The sequence below is a fragment of the Diabrotica virgifera genome, chromosome 10, assembly GCF_917563875.1.
Source record: "Diabrotica virgifera virgifera chromosome 10, PGI_DIABVI_V3a".
Classification (NCBI taxonomy): domain Eukaryota; kingdom Metazoa; phylum Arthropoda; class Insecta; order Coleoptera; family Chrysomelidae; genus Diabrotica; species Diabrotica virgifera.
In genome coordinates this window covers 79,833,316-79,857,712 of record NC_065452.1, presented here as the reverse complement: position 1 = coordinate 79,857,712, position 24,397 = coordinate 79,833,316, and the positions used below count along the sequence as shown (strand labels likewise).

The 24,397-nt window shown below is 31.5% G+C and overlaps 2 protein-coding genes across 2 annotated transcripts; both read left to right on the top strand.

Moving 5' to 3' along the window:
- Nucleotides 1-496: 496 nt before the first annotated feature.
- LOC126878738 (E3 SUMO-protein ligase ZBED1-like) lies at nucleotides 497-22,882 on the top strand. The gene is made up of 3 exons (XM_050641607.1): nucleotides 497-3,627; nucleotides 13,172-13,385; nucleotides 18,427-22,882. Exons 2-3 carry the CDS (start codon nucleotides 13,178-13,180, stop codon nucleotides 19,290-19,292), a joined length of 1,074 nt encoding a protein of 357 aa, XP_050497564.1. The 5' UTR covers nucleotides 497-3,627; nucleotides 13,172-13,177; the 3' UTR covers nucleotides 19,293-22,882.
- Nucleotides 19,296-20,147, top strand: LOC126893084 (E3 SUMO-protein ligase ZBED1-like). Its single transcript, XM_050663027.1, has one exon. It carries the CDS (start codon nucleotides 19,296-19,298, stop codon nucleotides 20,145-20,147), a length of 852 nt encoding a protein of 283 aa, XP_050518984.1.
- Nucleotides 22,883-24,397: the final 1,515 nt, after the last annotated feature.

The following is a 24,397-nucleotide window of genomic DNA, read 5'->3' as shown; positions in this document are numbered from 1 at the left end:
TTAACGAACTTGATGTACTGCTTTCTGTTACGGAAAACCCAAATACTAGTGATGTTGAAAAAGTAACTATTCGTTACAAAGTACTCGTTACTTGCGATTACCGAAAGTAACGATTACTATTCAGAGAAACAAATCGTTACTTTGACTACTCTGATTACTTCGTTACATCGTACCAATCGTTGATTACTTTGATTACTCTGATTACTTTGATTACTATGATTACTTTGATTACTCTGATTACTTTGATTACTCTGATTACTTTGATTACTCTCATTACTTTGATTACTCTGATTACTTTGATTACTCTGATTACTTTGATTACTCTGATTACTTTGATTACTCTGATTACTTTGATTACTCTGATTACTTTGATTACTCTGATTACTTTGATTACTCTGATTACTTTGATTACTCTGATTACTTTGATTACTCTGATTACTTCGATTACTCTGATTACTCTGATTACTTTGATTACTCTGATTACTTTGATTACTCTGATTACTTCGTACCAATCGTTGATTACTTTGATTACTTTGATTACTCTGGTTACTCTGATTACTTCGTTACTTCGTACCAATCGTATCAGAGCGAGTAGTGACTATTGTATCTACTTTGATTACTCTGATTACTTCGTTACTTCGTACCAATCGTTGATTACTTTGATTACTCTGATTACTTTGATTACTCTGATTACTTTGATTACTCTGATTACTTCGGTACTTCGTACCAATCGTATCAGAGCGACTAATGACTATTGTATCTACTTTGATTACTCTGATTACTTCGTTACTTCTTACCAATCGTATCAGAAGAGCGAGTAACGATTATTGTATCTACAATCTACAACCATTACTTTACTTACATACTTTCTAGACTGACCGTAAAAATGTGGAAATGATTATGTTTCTACAGTATGAGTATGATCAATGATCAACAACTTTAATTTTGTATGCATTGCATTGGTTTTATTAGAATTAGACCAGGGCATTTAGCACTAAAAGCACCAGAATAAATAGATTTTTAAATAGAGCACCTAGACTTGCAACTTTTTGCGTTGTGTTCAGGATGAACTCAAGAAAAAGATTACAATAGAAAAATGGGTGGAAATGCATAAGCGCATTTTAAAATGTATAAAATGCATCCAAAAGTTCATAAACATGTCAAAATCAGTATACGGTCAGATTTTGTTATTCGGGGGGTTTTTGGGGTCACTGAATACGAATATGCAATCAGAACCGACCTCTTTGTTTGTGACGTGTTCTGTCCACGATATTTTCAGAATTCTTCTGTACACCCACAGCTCGAATGATTTTAGTTTTTTCATTGATGCAGCATTCAAGGTCCAAGCTTCCATTCCATAAAGCAAAGTCGAGAAAACGTAGCATCTAGCCAACCTAACTCTTAGCTCCAACTTTAAAGCTGTTGTGCAGAGCACTTTTCGCATTTTGTTAAAATTTACTCTAGCCTTTTCTATTCTGATTTTGATTTCCTGTAAGTAATCTCCTGTGGAGTTGGATCATTGTTCCAAGATATGCATATTGGTCGACTCGTTCGATATTCGATCCGTTTTTGAATAGATTTTCGTTATTTCTTTGAGTTTTCGATATTCTCATAAACTTTGTCTTCTTGACATTCATTGGTAGCCCGTATTCTTGTCCAAACTCCTATATTCTGGTCACCAGCCTCTGAAAATCCCCAATATTTTCAGCTAAGATGACAGTGTCATCCGCATATCTAATGTTGTTAATGGGAACTCCATTTACTTTTATTCCACCTGTTTCACCCTCAAGAGCTTTTTTTAAGATCGCTTCCGAGTAGACATTAAAAAGAATTGGCGACAACACGCATCCCTGTCTCACTCCACGTCTGATTTCAATTTCCTCTGACAACTGATTGTTAACACGTACTTTTGCTCAATGCTTATAGTATAAATTCGATATAATCCTGAGGTCATTTGTAGTCTATGTTCTTTGATTCCCGGACATGCATTAATAATTGTTAATGTCGTACTTTATCGAATGATTTATTATAGTCAATAAAACACGCATACAGTAGGAAAATGAAAGAATACCCATGAACGAACATATAAACACGCTGTATTTTCCTGTCACCGTGTTACACAAAAAATTGGCCAGCGCAAGTACATGTAATAATTATTGTTACACGTACTTGCACTGGACAATTTTCTTTGTGACACGGTAACAGGAAAATACAGCGTATTTTGTATGTTCGTTCATAGGTATTCTTTCATTTTTCCGACTGTATATATCTTGATTGACGTCCAGGCACCTTTGTATAAGTATGTTAAGTGAAAAAAGAACTTCACGAGTTCCCAGGCCTTTGTGAAACCCAAATTGCGTATCATTTTACCAGTACCAGTTTATGATATAGGTACAAGTACATATTCTAACAGAACATATTCATATAGGTACAAGTGTACATGTACAACTATACGCTTTCAGTCGAAGGTACTAGGGACCATAACAAATGCACCTTCTTGGTTTATACCAAACAGGGAAATCCGAGACGATCCCAAGTAGGCACAGTTAAGGAAATAGTAAGTGAATACAGCAGCCGCTATTTGGTGGAATTGAAAAACCACCCAAACAATCTTGCACTAATCCTGATAGATAATAGTGAGCACTGAGCAGACTCGGAGACTGAAGAGCCACAAACCACTGGAGCTACCGTATAGGTTCTTAGGTTCTAAGCAGCAGTGAAGTGCAGTGAAGTACTTAGCGTTAAAGGCACATTTCAATAATCTAAGAGACTATTGGAGTTTTTGTTATCACTGGATAACAGATCTAAATTTATACATAGGTACACCCTTTTGTACAAACAAAAAAACATGTTTGTAATTTTTATGTATGGATTCACTCACCATAGATAAAACCCTTATTCACCACCAACCCTTCTTCTATACCTCTATGTACGTTTAGTTTAAAAATATTTACCTTATTTTAACTTCGCCAAAAATTAATAAGTAAACGTCTATGAGGCAGTTAACGTGTTAAAATAGTTTAGTACCGCGAAATTGCGAGTAATTAAGTTCCAGGAACAGGAACTTCCTTGACACGTTCTTGTGTTGAGTTAAATATCTACTTTTAATGGTTACGCATTTAACAAAAGGCATGGTTTTTGAAAATTCAAAAGCCCCTCATAAATTTCTCTTACAACATATGGACTTACAACTGAGCGACAAGTCTAATTGTGCCCGTATCTTTTTACGAAGGAAATGAAGTACTTTTTTGAAATGTGTGTGATAAAGTAATTTGTCTTGTCTTGTCAATTGTGTATTATTCCGAATTTCGAGATAAGTTGTAACGAACGAGGTTTCCGTAATATGTAACCATATGTGTGCTTTTTGACCATCGAGATTCAATGGACAAAAGGATAAAGGATTTAACTTTCTACTTCTGGATAGAAGGAAGGGGTAGAAGGAAACTACGATGCTCCGAAGATTTCAATTTCATTTCAGTGTTTCAGATTCTAATTAACGCTCAAACAAGCAATACGTTACGTACCCTTGTGCTAAGTGCTAAGAAGAAGAAGCCGTTTCAGTTTCAACTCTTCACTCTTCAAAAGACGTATCTTTGCTATTGCTACTTGCTACGAAAGTAGCTATCGGTAAGTGGAAATTTGAATATTATGCTAATTATTGTGTAAAGTGTAGCCTATTATTATTTTATTTAAATAATAATATGCAGTTTATTTAATTACGTTATTTTTTTTAATCATTTATCTTACTTAATCAGTAGACATATTGATAACTTTCAGTGTAGGGCCATTCATAATTTAAAAACATACCCGTTCATTGCATTTTTTACAAAAATTTTTGCATTATTTTTTATATCATTCATTCAAACTTAATCAGTCCTCGTCTAAGGTGTCGAAAGTTGCGTCTAGACTCAAGTGCTTAATGAACTTTTTCCATTCTTTCCTATTCATTGCCATTTGTGTTGCTTCTTGCCAAGTTTTACCCTTACTTTGTAGTATCTGCGAGATGCCACTATTCCATTGCATAATGGGTCGCCCTCTTCTGTTGTTCTGTTCTTCCTTATTGGATTTGCTTCCCACACTCCTTTCACTTGTCTGTTATTGTCCATCCGGGTTAAATTTCCGAAACATGCCAATTTTTTCTCCTTAATTGAGTCGAGTATCGGTTTGATTTTAAGTTTTTCTCTTATTTCGTCATTTCTTATTCTATCTGTTCTTCTTTGGTTCTTTTGAAGTACTTCATCTCTGCTGCATGAATTCTGCTCTAATGTCTTTTGTTTAAAATCCAGTTTTTGTCTAGTTTCATTGTGTAGTTTCAAATGGTTCTGATTGCATATTTAGCATTTTATTGTATTTGTTTTTTTTTTCATGTATGTATATACTTTTTGTTGCTTCGATCAGTTTTTCACTTACTTGTTTCTTCTTTAGGCTTACCCATATATCTTTCTTTTGATTGAGTCGAATGCTTTTTTCTTGTCTATACAGCTCAGATATATTTCTCTATTTTTCTTTAAGGCTTTTTCTAATGCTTATTGGATGGTGTTATGTCATTTCCTGAATCCACTTTGTACGTACTTTAAGTTGTGTTCTATTTCTGTTCTAATTGTCCTTTCTATTACAGTTTCGTATAATTTTGCTGCTACATATAGTAGTGATATACATCTACAGTTCTTACAGTCTCTTGTGTTTTCTATTCCTTTCTTGTGTATACATACGTATAATTATTGCATTCGTCCATTCTCTGGGTATTATTTTTCTCTTCCAGATTAGATTATTTGTATACTTAACAATTTTTCTTTTCCTTTTACTACTATATATTTCAACATTTGTGGTGCTACCTCATCGGTTCCTGGTGCTTTTCAAATCTTTATCTTATTGCTTCTTCCAGTTCTTCTTTTTCTACAGTTTCTGAATTTTCCATGTTTCTCGTTTATTCTCTGTTGATATGGCTTTCTTTTTCCATTATATTCCCTTGCTTTCCATTCAGTATCAGCTCGAAATTTTCCCTCCATCTTTCCATTATTTTCTATTCGTCGTTTATTATTGTTCCTTCGTTCATTCCCTGTTTATTATTTGTTTTAGTTTTGTTTCTTTGATACGTCTTAGGTTTTTCAGGTGCTATAAAATAATTTTACATTCTCTGTGCTTTTTCATCCATTTTTTCTCCGAATGTGTCCCAACTGTTCTTTTTCTCTTTCTTAACTGTCTCTTTAACTAGAGAATTACTACTTGCTCTTGCTGCGAAAATGGGTAAATGGAAATTTGACTGTTATGCTAAGTATTGTGTAAAGTAATGTGCATTTTATTTAATTAAGTTATTTTTTAATCATATACGTTTTTTTTTAATTCTTAATTACTTACGCAATCAATCAGCTACCTCCGCATTATTTGATTTAGGATTAATCATCTATAGTAGAGAATCCGATATAAGGACGACCTGCGCCGATCTCTGTTTAATTGATAAAAATTATTATTTGATATGTAATTTAGTATGTTACTTACTCTTAGTCCTAAGGCTTTCTACCTTCAGGTGTAAGGCTGGTGGAGTTGAGTTTGGCATTGTAGTCTCCATGCTTTCCGATCCTGTGTTAAGTTTCTTGCACTTTCCAGTGCCAATCGTTTCTTTTTGAGTTCTTTCCTGATTTCATCTACGCACATAACTCTTTGCTATTTTCCTCATTACCTCATTTCCGTATCATTGACTCTGGATTTTTGTCTCCCCGTCAATGTGTATTGTGTATGCCTCGCTGCTATACATGATTGTTGATCTAACTACTGATCTAACTAACTACTCCCGTTTTTATTTTCTCTGGTATCTGGTATATTTTCGTAGTGTTAAATAACCTTCCTGTTCGTCCCATTCCATCGTTTATTTCCATGTCTTGTTTACCATTTGATTCAATTATTATTACTAGGTATTTAAAATATTACACTTGCTCTAGTTGTTTTCCGTCTAATTCTATTGCTTGTGTCTTCCTGGTATTTGAGATTATCATTGTTTTTGTTTTATCTATATTAATTTTCATATTTATGTTTGTGATAGTTTTTCTTCTGGGATTTCAAGATTTTTCTGTAAGTCTCCTCTGTTTTCTGCTATAAATACCATGTCGTCTGCAAATAGTAGCTCCAATAGTTCATTTGCCAATATCCTAATGTTAGTTTTCTCATTCTTCTCTTGGCTTTCTTAATTGCATCATCCAGTACCACTGAGAATAGCAGTGGACTCAACACGCATCCCTGTTTGACGCCTTGACTTGTAGTAAATTCTCTGGATTCCTCGTTATTAGTTCTTACTGTCTTTGTATTATTTTTGTACATATCCTTTATTACTTCTATTAGAAGCCTGTCGACTCCTCTTTCATTTACTGTCTTCCATACGTCCTTTCTTCGGATTCTGCCAAACGCCTTTTCCAGGTCGATGAAGCATATATGTACCTATCTCTTTATTCCTATTGATTACCTTCTCACTTACTTGTCCTATTGTGAATATTAGGTCTTGCGTGCTTCTGTTCTTCCTGAATCCACACTGTGTATCTTCCATAGTTGTTTTATTTGGGTTTCTATTCTTGTATCTATTATTCCTGCGAATAACTTCCCAGGGATGCTTGATATGGTGATACCTAGTTATTATTACTGTCTCTCTTGTCTCCCTTTTTGTGTATTGGTAATTGGTAATTTAATGTCTTTCTTCCAGTCCTTTGGTATTTCTGCTCTACTTAAGATATCATTCATTAGTTCTTTCATGCTGTCCATTTCCTCTATTCCCATGAATTTGATCATTTCCGGGGTGATATGATCCTTACCTGGTGATTATTTGCCTAATTTTACTCTATTGCTTTGTCTAATTCCTCTCTTGTTATGGATTCCACTTGTTGTTCTTCATTCATTGTATCTCCACTATGTTGTCCTTGTCTGCATGTGTTTGCTCTTTAAAATGTTCTCTCCATTTTACCATTATTTGTTTTTCTTCTTTTAGTACGTTTCCATTCTTCTCTTTTATATTCGGCATCGTGTGCTCTTTCTTTTGTCGGTTGCTTTAATGCGCCGTAGAAGAGTTTTCCCTATAATTTGTTGTCCAAACAGCTCCCATGACCTTTCCTTTCCTACTTTCACTGCTAGTTTAATCTCTTTCCTTTTTTATTTATATGCCTCGTAATCTTCCGGGTTCTTTGTGCTTACGTGTCTCTTCCATTTGTCTTTTTTGTTCTTTATTTTCTCTCGTATTTCGTCCGTCCACCAATCCGTATTCCTCATGTCAGTATTTGCTATTTTTGTCTTCCCTCAAGTTTCCTCAGCATGTATGTAAGTATATTAACAATATTATATAGAAAACAAGATGTGCCGATCTAATTTTGTCCTGACTATAATTATTAATTAACAATTAAAAAATGACTTTTATTTATAAATTCTACTACATATTTTTCACCCGGGCAGATATTATTTTAGATTTTTTGGATCTTTGTGAAACAAAAAACGTCTTTTGTAATTATTTTTCTATTAAGTTGATCGTTTTCCAACTGTAAACAATTTAAAACTAAAAAAGACCGAATAATGAGAATTTTCAAAGCTCAAAAACACAATTAAAAAATATTTTTTCTACGGCCGTGCTAAAAGAGCCACTTTCACGCACGCATTTCGTTTCCGAAAGTTGCACTTTCCCGCACGGCGTGCGTGAAAGTAAATTTTCCCGCACGGCGTGCGGGAAAGTAAAATACCTTGTAATATGGCCGTATAATACAGTGTGTCCACGGATGGGGTGCCCAAGAGGAAAAACTTTTTTATTTTCAATTTTAGCGAAAAATGTCATTCTTCATAAAAAGTTTTGCTTATTTTAAAACGCCATAAAACGAAATAAAATTCAAGTTTTTCAAAACCTGCTTAATTTGGTAGCCAATTTTATGTAATCGCTATAAATTTTTGCACTAACTTCGAAATCATAACAATAATCTAGTGTTGCCAAGCTACAATGTAGGTTAGTAATTGTCAACTACGATAAATAATTTGCGAATTGTCATTTTTTTTCGACAACTTTAAGCGTTCAACAAAGAATTTATCTTGTGAATGTCATTATTGATCAATATTTTGTTTAACATTGTCGAAAAAAAAATGCCAATTCGCAAAATATTTATCGGAGTTGACAGTTACTAAGCTACATTGTAGCTTACCAACACTAGATTATTGTTATGATTTCGAACTTAGTGCAAAAATTTATAGATTTACTGAAAATTGGCTACAAAATTAAGCAGGTTTTGAAAAACTTGAATTTTATTTCGTTTTATGGGGTTTTAGAACAAGCAAAACTTATCAAGAATGACATTTTTCGCTAAAATTGAAAATAAAAAGTTTTTCCTCTTAGGAACCCCATCTGTGGACACACTGTATATTATAATACATACAATAAACTAATATTTAGATATTATTTACTAATTTATTTCAAATTTATCTTACTGTCTTCATGTTTTAATGAAATTTGCGAGATAATTCGATGAAATTAAATTATTTTGACGTATTATTTAAACGTCAGATCAGTAGAAAATTACAATGGTTTTGAATCGTCGTCATGGAAAACCAATATCGTCGTCGTGGTAACCCATTATATTGAAAGTTTGGTTTTGACAACCTTGTGAAAGAATTAATTTGTGTATTTTCACTTCTAAATAAAAATTGATGTAACTCTATTTTTGTGGCGTTTTTTCCAAACGTACGGTCCTAGAAAAAATATTGTTCCTAACTCATGCGGAAAGTGTCTTCCCCGCACTCGACTGCTTGCCCGAATTCCGCTGTCGCGTCGTTCGGGTCAACGGCAGTCTCTTTTTTCTAGGGCCGTACGTTTGGAAAAAAACCACAAAAAATAGAGGCATATCAATTTTTATTTAGGAGTAAAAATACACTAATTAATTCTTTAACAAGGTTGTCAAAACTAAACTTTTAATTTAATGGGTTACCATGCCGACGACATTAGTTTCCATGACGACGATTTAAAACCATTGTAATTTTCTACTGATGTGACTTTTATATATTATGTCAAAATAATTTTATTTCATCGAATTATTGCAATAATTTCATTATAACATGAACACAATAAGATACATTTGAAATAAATTAGTAAATAATATCTCAATATTAGTTTATTCTATGTATTATAGTATAATATTAGAAGGTATTCTACTTTCCCGCACGCCGTGCGGGAAAGTGCAACTTTTGGTAACGAAATGCGTGCGGGAAAGTGGCTGTTTAAGCACGGCCGTAGAAAAATAACTATTTTTTGAATTCATCAAGTCATGATTTTGTTCTGAAGCTATTTCCTTGTGGTATTTTTATAATTAACTATTTTAATTGGGAAATAAGCCACAATTAAATTGAAAAAATTATTTTATTAACGTTTCGACGCCCAAATCGGATGTCGTTGTCAAAATACAAAATATTGCTAAATTAAACAAAAATGTTGTTGCTCAGTAAAAAATTCTTCTATTTTATTTAATCTGACTAATTTATATCGGCAATGCAGACAAAGTAGAAGACTAAAATGGTATTGCTAAAATTAAAGAGTTGCGTTTTTGGGACGACTTTACTGAAAGATAGTTCATTCGATTACATGAAATCAACCCAACTCAAGAATATCCGTCACAAAAAAATCGTAGCATGTGATCTGTCTTTAAAAAGACAACCAAATGCAACGGTGACAGTAAAATTCTCGTGTTAGAGATTCCATACGCGAGGTTTTTTCCTGGTTTTCCCTCGTGATTTACTATGAAATCTTTAACACGAGAATTTTACTGTGACCGTTGCATGTGGTTGTCTTTTTAAATACAGATCACATGCTATGATTTTTTTGTGACAAATATTCTTGAGTTGGGTTGATTTCACGTAATCGAATGAACTATCTTTCAGTAAAGTCGTCTCAGGAAAACAACTGATAAATATTGGCAATATCATTTTAGTCTTCTACTTTAAAATGTATAATATAATATGTCTGAATTGCCGATGTAAATTAGTGAGATTAAATAAATTATTAGAAGAATTTTTACTAAGAAACACCATTTTTGTTTAATTTAATAATTTTTTGTATTTTGACAACGACATTCGATTTGACAATGACAATTATTTTTTCAATTGTGGCTTATTTCGTAATCAAAATAGTTAAATTAATGATTTGATAATAAGCACTAATTGTTAATGAGGAAAGTTCCTTATGGGAAGACGGGTGATGGGCCTACATTAACAACTAAAAAACAATGTTTGAAAATGAAATAAGTCCAAAATAGTTATAAAGAACTGGTAGACATAAGGAACAAAAATGATATTTTTACTTGTTTTTGAGCCGTGAAAATCGTTATTTTTCGTTTTTTTTTTTTATTTTAATTGTTATAACTAAAAAACGGTCAACTAAGAGAAAAATTACAGAATTGTTTGTTTTGAATGATCCAAAAAATTTAAAATAATATCTGCCATAGCCGAAAAAATTTTAGTAAAATTTACAAAAAAAGTGATATTTTTTAATCAGTCAGGACAAAATTATATCAGGCACTCCTTGTATTTTATAATAATTTTTAACATACTAAATTACATTTATAATTTTTATCCATTAAACAGATCAGTGCGCATGAGTGCAGGTCGTCCTTATATCGGATCATTTCTGTGTTTTCACTGGTACACGTAGAATTTAACAATTTTTGAAAATTTTTTGAAGTAGGTACTGTTCAATTTTAAAATTGTTTCGGTTAATTTTAATTTTTGGTTAGAAGAAGATTTTTTGTGTCATTCAAAACAAAAAAGGTCGTTTGTAATTTTTCTCTTAAGTTGAGTGATTGAGTGGACTAGTGGACCACACACACATGAGAAATTTTGAGTGATGATGACACGTGCGATTAGTAAAAAGGACAAACACGAACACATGCCATTTTAAGAAGTTCCTGTCTATTTTTGAGTTCAATGTCCAAGGTACAGTTTGTAGGGAGACTTTATTTTATACCTACTTTCTGATTCTGTTTCTTTTTATTTGCGGATTCCTGTTCAAAAATGTTCCCTTTCAAAAAATTATAATGGCGAAGAGTGATTTGGTCATTGGTGCCGGGAGAAATTTTTGGGCAGAAATTGTTTAAACAATTATTTTATTGTTTATTGTGTATTTGAAAATATTTTTAAATCATGGTAATATATATGTCCCAACTTTTACCTTAATACATTTTTTCGTATCTCTTACACCAAACGAGTAATTGGACTTCCTCGCACTAATGCCGCACCCTGTTTTTATGTACTGACCACTGGATCTTCTCTGGCTTGATATATGATTTTTCTCCACCCCTTTCTCTTATTCATTTTTCTTTTCTGATCTTCTAGTCCCAATATTTCCATATCTTTTTTGACCTCTTGCTTCCATATATTTTTTGGTCTCCTTTTTGGTCTTTTCTCTTTTTTGAGGCTATAGCGTAGTTTAGTACCCTTTTAAGAGTCCTCATGTTCGGAATCCTTTCTAGACGACGTCGCCATATAAGTCTCTGTGCCTTTATCACTCATATTATATTAGGTTGGTTGTATAAATCATTTAACTCAGCTTTTCATCTTATCCATAAACTGTCCTTTATTATCTCTCCATATATCTTCTTCAGTATTTTCCTTTCCCAGATCTCCAGTAAATATTGTTCATTTTTTGTCATTGTCCATGTCTTACTGCAGTATGTTATTATTGGTTGTATACTTGTTTTGTATACCTATATAACTATATTTTTGCCTTTCTTGATAAAAACTTGCTTTTTAACATTCCATTAAGCGCATGTATACTTCTATTCTATTGCCTGGCATTATTCTAGCTTGTATTTCTTTTTTAATGTTCAGTTTACGTAATATTATTGCTTCTAGGTACGTAAATCTTTATACCATTTCGAATTCGTATGATTTTAGTTATTCTAATTCTACTTTAAAACTGCTATCCCTTTTTGTTCTGACCATCTGTTCATTCCATACTCTTTGTGTTAGTTTCATTTATCTACAGTCCCATTTTCTCTGCTGCTTTTACTATTCTCTGTACCTACCATCTTCTGTAGCTCTTTTTTCCTGTTGCCGGCAACACCACATCATCCGCAAACGACAAAACTTAGGGTCTTTTTTGATACAGGAGTCATTTATTGATGACTAATAAGAGCAGTGATGACAAAGGATCGCCCTGCCTTAATCCTTCGTTTACTATAAATTTGTTTGATGGTTGATTGTTTATTTGGCTTTGTTTTATGTATTCTCTAAATTAAGAGGTATCATGGTGCGTAACTTTCTGCTAACTCCCGATTTCTCAAGCGCCTCTTTTCATGTTTTCTTCTTTATTATATCGTATGCTAGTATGTTTGCGTTTGCTGGAAGTCGATAAATAGTGCTATTAGTTGTATTCAATGAACACTGTTCATAGTTTTCTGCTTCGAATGCTTGGTCCTTTGTGTTTCTCCCTCGGCTAAACCAGTACCTATATTCGTCTATTATACTAGATGTTCAACTTCTTTTCCACGTTTATATTTTATGAATTTTGATAGGATTTTATATAGATACAGTATTTATTAATGCTACTTCTCTGTAGTTACTGCTACTGCATTCTTTTTGGTTGCCTTTTTTGTGTAATGGATAAATACTAATTGCTTCCTTCCAATTTTCTGTTATTCGTTATTTTATCCATATCTCCCTTTATGATTTTGTATATCCATTTAGCATAGCAATTCTCCACCCATATAAGTGAATTGTCTTTGCTGCTATGTTATCGCTTTCAGGGCATTTGTTATTTTTAAGATTTTTTATTATTTACTCGATTCGTTCTTTGCTGGGCGATTTATCTTGTATGTCTTCTAAGTGTTCATTTACTGCTTTTGCTTTCACGCATTTTCTTTGACAACTTGCCCTTTAGTAATTCGTCAAAATATCCTTTCCACCTCTCTACTATTTCTGCTTCCCCGCTTTATTTTTAATGCATATGGGTTTTTGTTGGTATCCTCTTTTCTCATTTCTGGCACCTTGATACAGTAGTTATAGTTATGTATTTCTGCTTTCCTGCTTTATTTTTAACGGATATGGGTTGTTGTTGGTATCCTCTTTTCTGTTACTTAGTTATGTAAACAAAACCTTACATGCAAGTGTAGCATTATGAAACGTAAATATCATTGTGTACAAATTTAAAAAGCCATAAATTTTTTAGGTTAATATGGAAGAAACATATAAAAGAAGTGAAATTTGGTTACATTTCTCACCTTCATCTGATGGGAAGGCCAAGTGTAATATATGTGGAATAATATATTCCTATAAAGGCGGTTCAACGTCAAATTTGAAGAAACACATATCAATCAAACATCACACCTTTTTAAATAAACATGCTAGTTCCAATACAGGTGCATCATCATTGAAACGATTAAGTAAGTTCACATTTAAGGCAGATTATTGTAGATACTTTTTTAATCTTTACGTTGCATAAAATTAATATACTTTAAAAAATAGTTAATCAATATTGTTCTGAAGCTATTTCTTTGTGGTATCATTATTATGTCTGAATTGTCAATATGAATGAGTCAGATTAAATTAAATTAGAAGAACTTTTCTATTAAGCAACATAAACAGGATTTGTTTAATTTATTTATATTTTGTATTTCGATAACGATTTCCTAAGTAGAAGTCGAAACGTCAATAAGTATGTATAATTTCCCACTTAGGTAAATTTTTACTTCTTTTTCGAATAAAATAGTAAATTGTAATTAATCATTGTTTGTTCTTAAAAATTTCTTATTTTTTGTTTGTTTTTAATTCTTGGGAAAAGTTTTATAGTTAAGGTATTTTATTGCTGGAATTGAATCTTACCCCATTAACGCCCAAGATATTTTTTTTTTCAAATTTCAAAATTTTAATTAGGTATACATAATTATCTGTAATCTTGTTAATCAGGAAATATACATGAAATTAATTTACATCTTTGCATCTTTGAAATTAATTTACATAAATAGGACGCTGGGCGTTACAGTTATTACATATAATCGAAGGTATGTATGAATGGGTTTAAATCGGTTGCGAGAATTAAAATTTTTATTCACGTCTAATAAAATCAAGTTTATTTTTATGATACTGTAGTAGAAAACAATTTTTACATAATGTTACAGTACATTTTCCACAGTATGTTGGCTTTACAATTTTCCCCCTGACATCGCCTCTGCTTTTCACGTTTTCCATGAAGGGTTCTTTCCCATATATCTAATCTTACATCCATAGAAACTTTTGCTGATGATGTACTCGGTCTTCCTATACACTTCTTGAACTAAGAGTCAATTTTAGGTAGGGAACTGCTACAGTTCGACGAAAATCTAATAAAGTAATATTTGACTTATTGACTCGTTGTAGAGAAGTTCTATTACTAGTTCATTTACTAATGCCAAATCAATGAATCGTGTGAATATTGACCAATACCACTTCTTGGCTCTGATTTTAGTGGAACATTTTCCAACAAACCATAGCACTCAAACCAGTCGTGTTGATCAACGCCTGCCATGTAATTATGTATTAGAATTTTTTATACTTGTGTTTGAGAAATTAAACGTTTTCTTTTGAACTTACGGTTCAATATAATGTAGTAGCTTAGTAGGTTCCATATTGTCAAAATTAGATGCTATAGTAACACACCTATTACCTCAATTTTACAAAAAATATTTCTCTATTTAGGTACATCAAACTGAAAATCATATGAACTACGAGCTTCTTTTCGTATCTTGTATATGACACTTCGATAATATTATATTTTCCCGCAATATTCGTATTGCTCGGTATCCACATTTTTGTAAATGAATTGACAAATCTCTGCTGTTAAATAAGTTGTCAAAAAATACCCAGTGAGTTGCACATTGCAGATTCAGCAATTATAACAATGTCCGCTACTTCAACAAAGAGCCCAAAATTTATAGCCGAATCGATAGGCTTTCCACGTATAAATTGCTTCAATGAGTTATGTCCATATAGTATTTCGCAATCATTTTTTCAATGAACAAAATGTTTTTCAAAAATATTTGTTAAATTCAGTATTTATCACATTGAGAACGAGGCTTCCTTTGTATCATCTGTCGTCTTTATCTATACAGGCATTATCAGTGAAAAGTATAAATTTCTTGTGAAAGGACACCGCACGCATGTTATGGAAAATTTAATATCACTCAAATACAATAAAAGGACATCGCACACATCTTATGGAAAATATAATGTCACTCAAATTCAATAAAATTTATACGAATAGATTCGTTTTAAATTAACGGTCAAATCTTATCATTGCGCCAACTCTTAATTATGATTAATTACGGCGCAAATTGCAATTAAAGTTTATCGAAATCACATTTTTTGAGTCAGTAAAAGTGTCAGTTACAATTACTATTGCTCTGGGTGCTATTCACAAGAGCTTAAACCCCGCTGGGTCTAAGCGGATTAGTGAAACTAATCCGCTGATTTATGGAGTACCGACAATTTGGGTATTTTAAAATATTTTTTCTCTCTCTAACTTAATGTTGTTCTGAAGCTATTTCCTTGTGGCATTTTTATAATTACGTATTTTTTATGGGAAATAAGCCACAATTTTACTAAAAAATGAATTTATTAACGATTCGAAGTATATATTAACTCTAACTTATGTACGTACCCATTTGATTTCAAATTTATTTATATCAATTTCTGCTCTTATTATTGAAAATATAGAGTTGGCGCAATGATAAGATTTGACCGTTAATTTAAAACGCATCTATTCGTATAAATTTTATTGAATTTGAGTGACATTATATTTTCCATAATATGTGTACGATGTCCTTTACATCAGTAGATTGCACCAACTCTGAATTTCAATTAATAACGAAAATTGATACACATAAATAAATTTAAAATCATATCCATATCATATGGGTATGTAAATACCTACATAGATAGAAAGAATAAAAATATTTTGTGAAAAGGAACTGTAAATCTTTCTCCGGGTATTAAAGTATTTTTTATAGATGACCTTACAGTCATAGCGTACAGTACGACAGAACGACAGTGCACTTCCACCGACCCACCCCAAAGTAAGGGTTAGTCTCATGCTGTGTTAATCTTTTTTCAATAGTGACAATATAATAATTATACTAATAATTTTTATGAAGAGGACAGTTTTATGGACTTCAAAAATGTGATTTCCGTAAACTTTGATTCAGAGACGAATCTATCCATGTAAATTTTATTGCATTTGAGTGACATTCAATTTATCATAAGATGTGTGCGTGCGGTGTCTAATTGTCTAAGTCTTAGCGACTTATTTATAGAACACTAAAGACTAAAACAAAAATAAGGGCCATTCAGAAATGTATATTTACGAGGTTTATTTAAGACTCGGATATAATAAACCTTATTCAACAATAATAACCTATGGAAAGGTAAAAAAACTGCCGAAATGAATCATTATTATAATGTCTAATAGTTTAATGTGTATATGTAAATCTAGACTAGGTCAAGAAATGTGTCCATTGTTAATAATTTTTATCGCCAACAGTCACTAAAATAATTCATTATTGTACTCATTTGCCCTCATTTGCGGCAGTACATTAACACTTTATTGTACTGAAAGCAGAATTTTACTTTACCTGCCGCGATTAATCAAATTAAACCAGATTGAATGTAAATGATCGATGGCAGTAATCGAATTGCGAGAATTTAAGTGAACTTAAAATTTATTTACTTTAATTATTTAATTTGCGCTATTAACTATTAAATTTATGTCAAACAGTGAAATTCTGTAGTATTTTGTAATTATATTCATATAAAATAAATTAAAACTTTACCGATTTAGTAATTATTCAATACTGATAACAGTGATAACTATCGATTAAAAATCGAAAGCGGCCATCTTGCAAGTTATCTGTCATCACTGCCATGAAATTGTTTATTATGACATCTAAAATTTCAAAAGATCTTAAATTGTAAATTGCAAGTAAGTATCAAAAACCAATATCCAATTTTTGTAGAAACTGAAATTGTAGATAAAATATATTTTGGCATTATATCCAAGCTTTCAGTACTTCATTTTCCAGTTTTTAATTCAGGGATTATTAAAATTAAAGATGATTAATTTTATGAATAATGAAGATAATCAAATTAACAAAATTGTGTAGTGTTATAAGTTGTAATGAGATTTTAAAGAAGTTAGATAAATGACAGGTTTTTATTCAATTTATTTTATAAATTTTTAATTATTTTTAAATTATTGCAGAGCCCAAACTCTTACGTAGTCAACTTTAAGGTGCGAATCATCGGAATTCAATTTCTAAGTTGATTTCCAACCAAATTATGTTGGCGATAAAATTTTGTATGCACCACGTCAGTAAAGACTTTACTGACTTGGTATATAAATAACTATTTTACGGAATGGGTGTTTGTAATACATATTATAATCAAACAAAATATATTATTCAGTTTACTAGTTTTACTACATCATAAAATATACAGGATATTTTTTTTCTTAACACAAATTTTAATAATTGAAGAAAAAATATATTTTTTAGCTATTTTGTTAAAAAGTGTACTATTTTGTTTATTGACAAATTAGAGCTCCGAAATTTTGTTTTTTTTTTCGATTATTGCTCTGTAACTCCGAAGGGTTTAGCTTTAAACCAAAAACCCCCCGAATTAAAATCTACTGTAATTTAATTCTGCACAGAGGTATTTTTTTCCGATTTCCTTCGACGAAAATTTTCCTCGGAAAATCTGGGTTTTTCCAACAAAATCTTTTACTTTCAACTAAATTGTAGAATAAATTATTCATCGATAATTAAATAAATTGATAGTCCAATTTCAATTCTATAAAGTACATTAGACAGGTATACGAGTAGTGCCTTTTTATACAAAATTCATAGTTACTCTGGTGTACCACAATGAATCTGGTTATTATTGCGACCGTAAATTTATAATTAACTTAATTGACTTAATTTATATTCAATATAGTATTAATTAACAATTTAATTGTTGTTAAACTATTTTTTGTTCCATTTTCGCCGGCTTCTGAAAATATAATGAATAATTGCTTCCCTAAAATTTTAGTTGAAAATAAAAAGTTTTATTGAGAATACCCGAATTTCCGAGAAAAATTTTTATCAAAGGAAAGCGGAAAAATCTGTGTCCAATTAAATTACTATGAATTTTAATTCGGGTAGTTTTGGTTTAAAATTAAAATCTTGGTTACAGAGCAATAACTGAAAAATAGAAGATTTTGGAGCGCTAATTTGTCAATAAACAAAATAGCACCCTTTCTGTTAGCTCTATAAACTTATATTACTGATGCAATCTTAAGATTCGATTCCAGCAATCCAATAATTACTAAATAATTTTTCCTTGTATTTTTCTAATTTGCCTTGAGTATTAATAGATATTTTTCGATGACGGCTAATCGACATTTTTTACTTGTAGAGCCAAATGATGATGAAGATGCTCAATCCATTGCTTCAACTTCAAGTCAGATTACGACGCTAACAAGTGTATCTGAATCTGCATTGCCTTTGTCGTCTAAAAAATTAAAACAACCCTCTCAAACATCAATATTAAGTCACCTAAATAGACCTTGTTCACTACGACGACAGCAAGAACTCAATGACTTAATTTTACATATGATTGTACATGATTTGCAACCAATTTCATTTGTTGAAAATGGCGGATTCAGGGACCTAATGGCGGGCGTTGAACCATCTTATGTCATTCCCAGTCGTTTTACATTTACCTATTCATTTTTGCCCCAAAAATTCAGCCAAAAAACTGAAAAGTTGAAAGGTTTGTTGTCCACCGCTAGTTCAGTTTCCATTACCACCGATGGTTGGACTGCTCAACACAATCAAACGAGTTATTTAGCTTATACAGTCCATTTCATTACAAAAGATTGGACGCTTTATTCCACTCTATTAAAATGTCATCAGTTTGATGATAGTAAAACCGCGCAACATTTAAAAGATGACTTATACAGTGTTGTGAATGAATGGGATATCTTAGAAAAAGTCTTCTCGGTAACTTCAGATAATGCTTCAAATATCAAGGCAGCAATAAAGTTGACTGAGTGGGGTCACATTGGATGTTTTGCTCACACGATTAATTTAATTGTTCAAAGTGGGTTAGAAATTTCTGATGTGTCCCCATTACGAAAAAAAGTTAAGGCGATAGTAGAGTACTTTCATAGAAGTACAAAAGCTAACACTAAATTTAAGGCTATGCAAGGTCAGATGAATGAGGGTCAAAGATCATTAAAATTAAAAAACGATGTAGCGACCAGATGGAACTCTACATAATTTATGATTGAGCGTTTTCTAAAAGTTCGCGAGCCTCTAACTGCAACTATAGGAATTCTGCAGATTCCTGTAGAACTGTTGACGGAATCCGAATGGGTCGCTTTAAAAGAAATGTGTTGCGTTTTAAAGCCGTTTGAACAGCTCACTACAGAGATGAGTGCAGAACAAAATGTAACCTTATCGAAGGTAATTGTCATTGTAAAGGGCCTGCTTTCAGCTGTCCATAAAATTGAACAGAGTACAACAAGTGACAAAATTAAGAATCTTATCTATCATTACGAAAAAGAGATAGGGACAAGATTCGGTTCTGCTGAATCAAACACTTTAATGGCAAGATGTGCTTTTTTGGATCCAAGGTTCAAAACCAAAGTGTTTGATTCAGACTATAACTCCAATAGTACCAAAGAGCATATTCAACATGAGGTAGCTAAACTAATCATTTCGGAACGACGGTCGGAAGATATTATTCATGACCATGACAATGACGAAGTGAATACCGGAGAAGAAACGGCCGCATATGACGATCAAAATTTAGTTTGGGAAGACTTTGATAAGGCCGTAGAGACACCAAAAGACATCGACTCAAAAGCAGCAGCAATCATCGAAGTAAGGGCATATTTAGCCGAAAGTCTAATTCCTAGAAAAGAAAACCCTCTGGAATGGTGGAAAACCAGAGCTTTCTTATATCCGCATTTAGCGCAATTGGCCAAAAAATATTTATGCATAATGTCAACATCAGTACCATCAGAGAGGGTATTTTCAACGGCTGGTCAATTAATTTCTGACAGAAGAAATCGATTGACCGGAGAAAATGTGGAAATGATAATGTTTCTACATGAAAATGAAAATCTTTGATTTTACATGTACGACATTGTTTTTATATATTTTATTGTTTCATTATATCATATTCTTTTTCTTCTTAAAGTGCCCTCTCCTTTGAAGGTAAAGGTTGGCTACTACAATTTTATTGCAAACTCTTGTCTGTCTCGTATCAGTTCTTATTAGCTATTCAAAATTTAGCCCTGTCCATTGTCGGATGTTTCTTAGCCACGATAGTCTTTTCCTTCCTAGGCCTCTCTTTCCCTCGATCTTTCCTTTCACTGTCAGTTGAGCATATATATTAGTGCTTATTCTTTCTCAGTACATATGTAGCTTAGGTATGATGTTTTTCTAACTTTCACTGTGTTGTTGAAAAGTTATCGTGCTTTGCATATTCCGTGCAGCACTTCTTCGTTTGAGGTATGCGATGTCTAACAAATTTTGAGAATTCTCCGGTCGATCCACATGTCAAAGGTCTCCAATTTATTAATGGTTGCAGTTTTAAGGATCCACATTTCAACTGCATAGAATAGAGAAGAGTCAACCAAACGTAGGTTTTTGATAAACGTAGTAGAATTTCGAATTTATTTCGAGAATCATATAGCAGTCTTTTAACTTTTTCGAAAGATTTTCTGGCCTGTTCTATTCTAGATCTTATTTCTATATTAGGATTTAGACTGCTATCGATCCAATAACCCGAGGTACTTAAATTAAATGACCTCTTCTGTCCGTTTATTGTACAAGGTTGAGGTAAAATCGCCTCCATATTTCTATCGCATATTACATTAGTACAGTTAAAATAATTAGACGATAAATATGAATCAAGAGAAATTAAACTTTTTCAACTTTTAAGTTAAGGACAAAAAGAAAGGTCATTAGCGGAACCGAATTCAAAATTATTCTGTACATCGTATTTGAAGCATTATTTGGTGAGAACACCTCATTTTTTGTTGTACTAAACCTCTACCTCTGTTGTTGTACTAAACATTGATATAATTTTAATACATCGAACTGCTCTGCGTACAGACAAATTAAAATTTTCAAATTTTTAAAATTGTTTTGGTCAAATTGCGTTAAGGGAACGGGTACGAACTTTCGGTTTCAATGCTATTTAAATGGGATTCATTTTTTTCGAATCCTGAGAAAACTAAGTAATAATTATTTTTGAAAAATTGAAACGCAGAATGAAAGATTACGTTATTACCGAAGGCGAAGTCCCTGAAAACTTCTATAATGTTTATTTTAATAAGTTACAAGGGTGAAAAAAAAAGAGAAAATTTGGTGTGATTTTTAATTTCAAATATCTCATCCAAAAGAAACTATATTCATTCTAAGGGACTTTCGGCTCTCGGTAATAAAGTAATCTTTTATACGAGTACTGCGTTTAAATTTTTCAAAAATACTTATTAGTTTTCTCAAGATTCGAAAAAAATGATTACATTTAAAATGCATTGAACATTTTGACAGGCGTCAAAATTTTGCATTTTCTTTCTTTCCCCTTAATAAATTTTTTAATGAACTATCCATCCGTAAATGGTTTGTTATGTTAAGCAATCTATTTTGAAATATTTGATTACTTAATGCTGAATTGCGTTCTTTACATTTTTTAAAAGCGCTTTGTTGTCCGTCTAATGATTTTTGTAAAGAGCCAATTTTATTTTGTCTGAACTGAGATTCAAATTTATCACATTCACTTTTGTGTTTCATGTAGTGGTGAGACAAGCTAATTTCTTTGAATAGGTACTCTTATAGATTCTTTGCAAATTAAGCATAGTGCTTTAATAAAATTATTAATAAAGAAATTAACTTTTCATTAAATTCACACTTTTTCTCATTAATTTTTTTTTCTGTTGCATTTTATTTATTTTTTCTATGATAAGACCTGAATTATTTTACCAAATTAAAAATAACTTGTATTTCTCATTAAGTATCTACTGTTGTTGTAGTGAAATACACCTTCCCATTATTCTGTTAGCCCGCATTTTTGTCATCGGCCACATTTCGGCACGACACTAAGTTTTTTGATTTTTTCTAAAATTATATTGATGCTTTGGCGGGCCCTCAAAAAGAGGATAGCATGCGGCCCGCGGGCCAAAGTTGCCGACCCCTGCATATTGTATCGTATTGTATTATTATTATTGTATTATACTGTATTATTGTATTTTATTGTATTGTATTATATTATTGTATTTTATTGTTTTTATTTTTGTATTATAAATAGCTTAAATAAAAATAAAAAACTTAAAATATGTTTACATTTGTTAAAAAACCTAATTTAATTTAAAACCGGTTTAATATTCAACAATAATTGATATAGAATTTATGCTGTTAAAAATTATAAAAAGCAAAATGTTCCCGATATAATTTTATACAGACAATAATTAATTAATAATCAAAAAATGACTTTTTTTAATAAATTCTACTATACCCTATTCCACGAGCATACGCCTGTTTTGGATTATTTCGACAACGAATATTTTACTGTGCAAAATAAGAAGAACGAAAGTAAATTTCAAATTACATTGTTGTGTATTGGAATAATTATTAGCGCCATTTACTTTCGTACTTCTTATGTTGCACAGTAAAATATTCGTTGTCGAAGTAATCCAAAACAGGCGTATGTTCGTGGAATGGCCCATAAATTGTTTTCGGCTCGTTAAGATATTATTTTAAATTTTCTGGATCATTCGAAACAAAAAAGGTATTTTGTAATTTTTCTCTTAAGGTGATACAGTAGCGATCAACAGGTAGCTAAAACGCGTTCCAAGATTGCGGCTATAATTTTGAATATTTTTTCGAGATATTTGGCACACATAATTTGGCACACATACAGAGCCCAATTTAAAAAATTTACTAATATGTGGAAATTACTCTGTAATTAAATACAATATTAAAAAAACAAGCCTGTACCTCCATTAAGAAGAACAAAAAAATAAACTTTCTTCAAATAAACTTTTTTATCCGATGCCTAGATTTTGTGTCATTTTGGAACTACTAATGAAATAAAAAATTTTAGTAGTTCCAAAATGACACAAAATCTAGGCATCGGATAAAAAAGTTTATTTGAAGAAAGTGTATTTTTTTGTTCTTCTTAATGGCGGTACAGGCTCGTTTTTTTAATGTTGTATTTAATTACAGAGTAATTTCCACATATTAATATATTTTTCAAATTGGGCTCTGTACCGCCATTTTTTATTATAATACGAATATGTGTGCCAAATATCTCGAAAAAATATTCAAAATTACAGCCGCAATCTTGGAACGCGTTTTCGCTACCTGTTGATCGCTACTGTTTCCTCTTAAGTTGATCGTTTTCGAGTTATAAACAATTTAAAACTGAAAAAAAAAAACAAAAATGACGATTTTCAAGACCCAAAAACACAAGTAAAATATATTATTTTTGTAATCATTAAGTATCTAAATTCAAATTACTTAAACTTTCTTCTATCGGGTCTCAATAAGAATTTTTGGTAAGTTTTATTCTAAAATATATATTTTTTAATTGTTACGAACACGAAGCGGTCTTAAGGGAAGACGGGCCTGCATTAATAACTAAAAAACAAAGTTTTAAAATGAAATAAGCATAAAATCCTTTCGAGAACTGATAGAAGAAGGTTTGAATTCAATTTAGGTACTTCGTAATTTCAAAAATGTTATTTTTTAACTATGTTTTTTAGCCTTAAAAATTGTCATTTTCCTTTTTTTTTTTTGGTTTTAATTTGTGTATAACTCGAAAATGACCAACAAGAGAAAAATTACAAAACACCTTTTTTGTTTCGAATGATCCAAAAATCTAAAATCCTAATAGATATCTGCACGGGCCGATAAAATTTATCAAAACATCTGGTCAATATTATATCAGGCGCCCCTATTGTTATTTGTAATTTTTAAAATCATAAATTACATATCAAATTTATGGAAATAAAAGGCAAATATCGAGCAACTAGGTGATATCTGCCTTTTATTTCCATAAATTTCAAATATTCGAGCATTCAATCATCTCCTATTTTACATATAAAATCATTTTTATCCATTAAACAGATCGGTGAAGGTCATTGTTATATCGAAATACCTATACAAAATACCTACCTACTGAGAAATACAATTCTCGATATGATTACCGGTACTCAAATACAAAACTAATCATAGTAATCAAAGTAACGAATACTGTAAATGATTACTTGTTATATCGGAATACCTGTACAAAATACCTACCTCTTCTGAGAAATACGATTCTCGATATGATTACCGGTACTCAAATACAAAAGTAATCATAGTAATCAAAG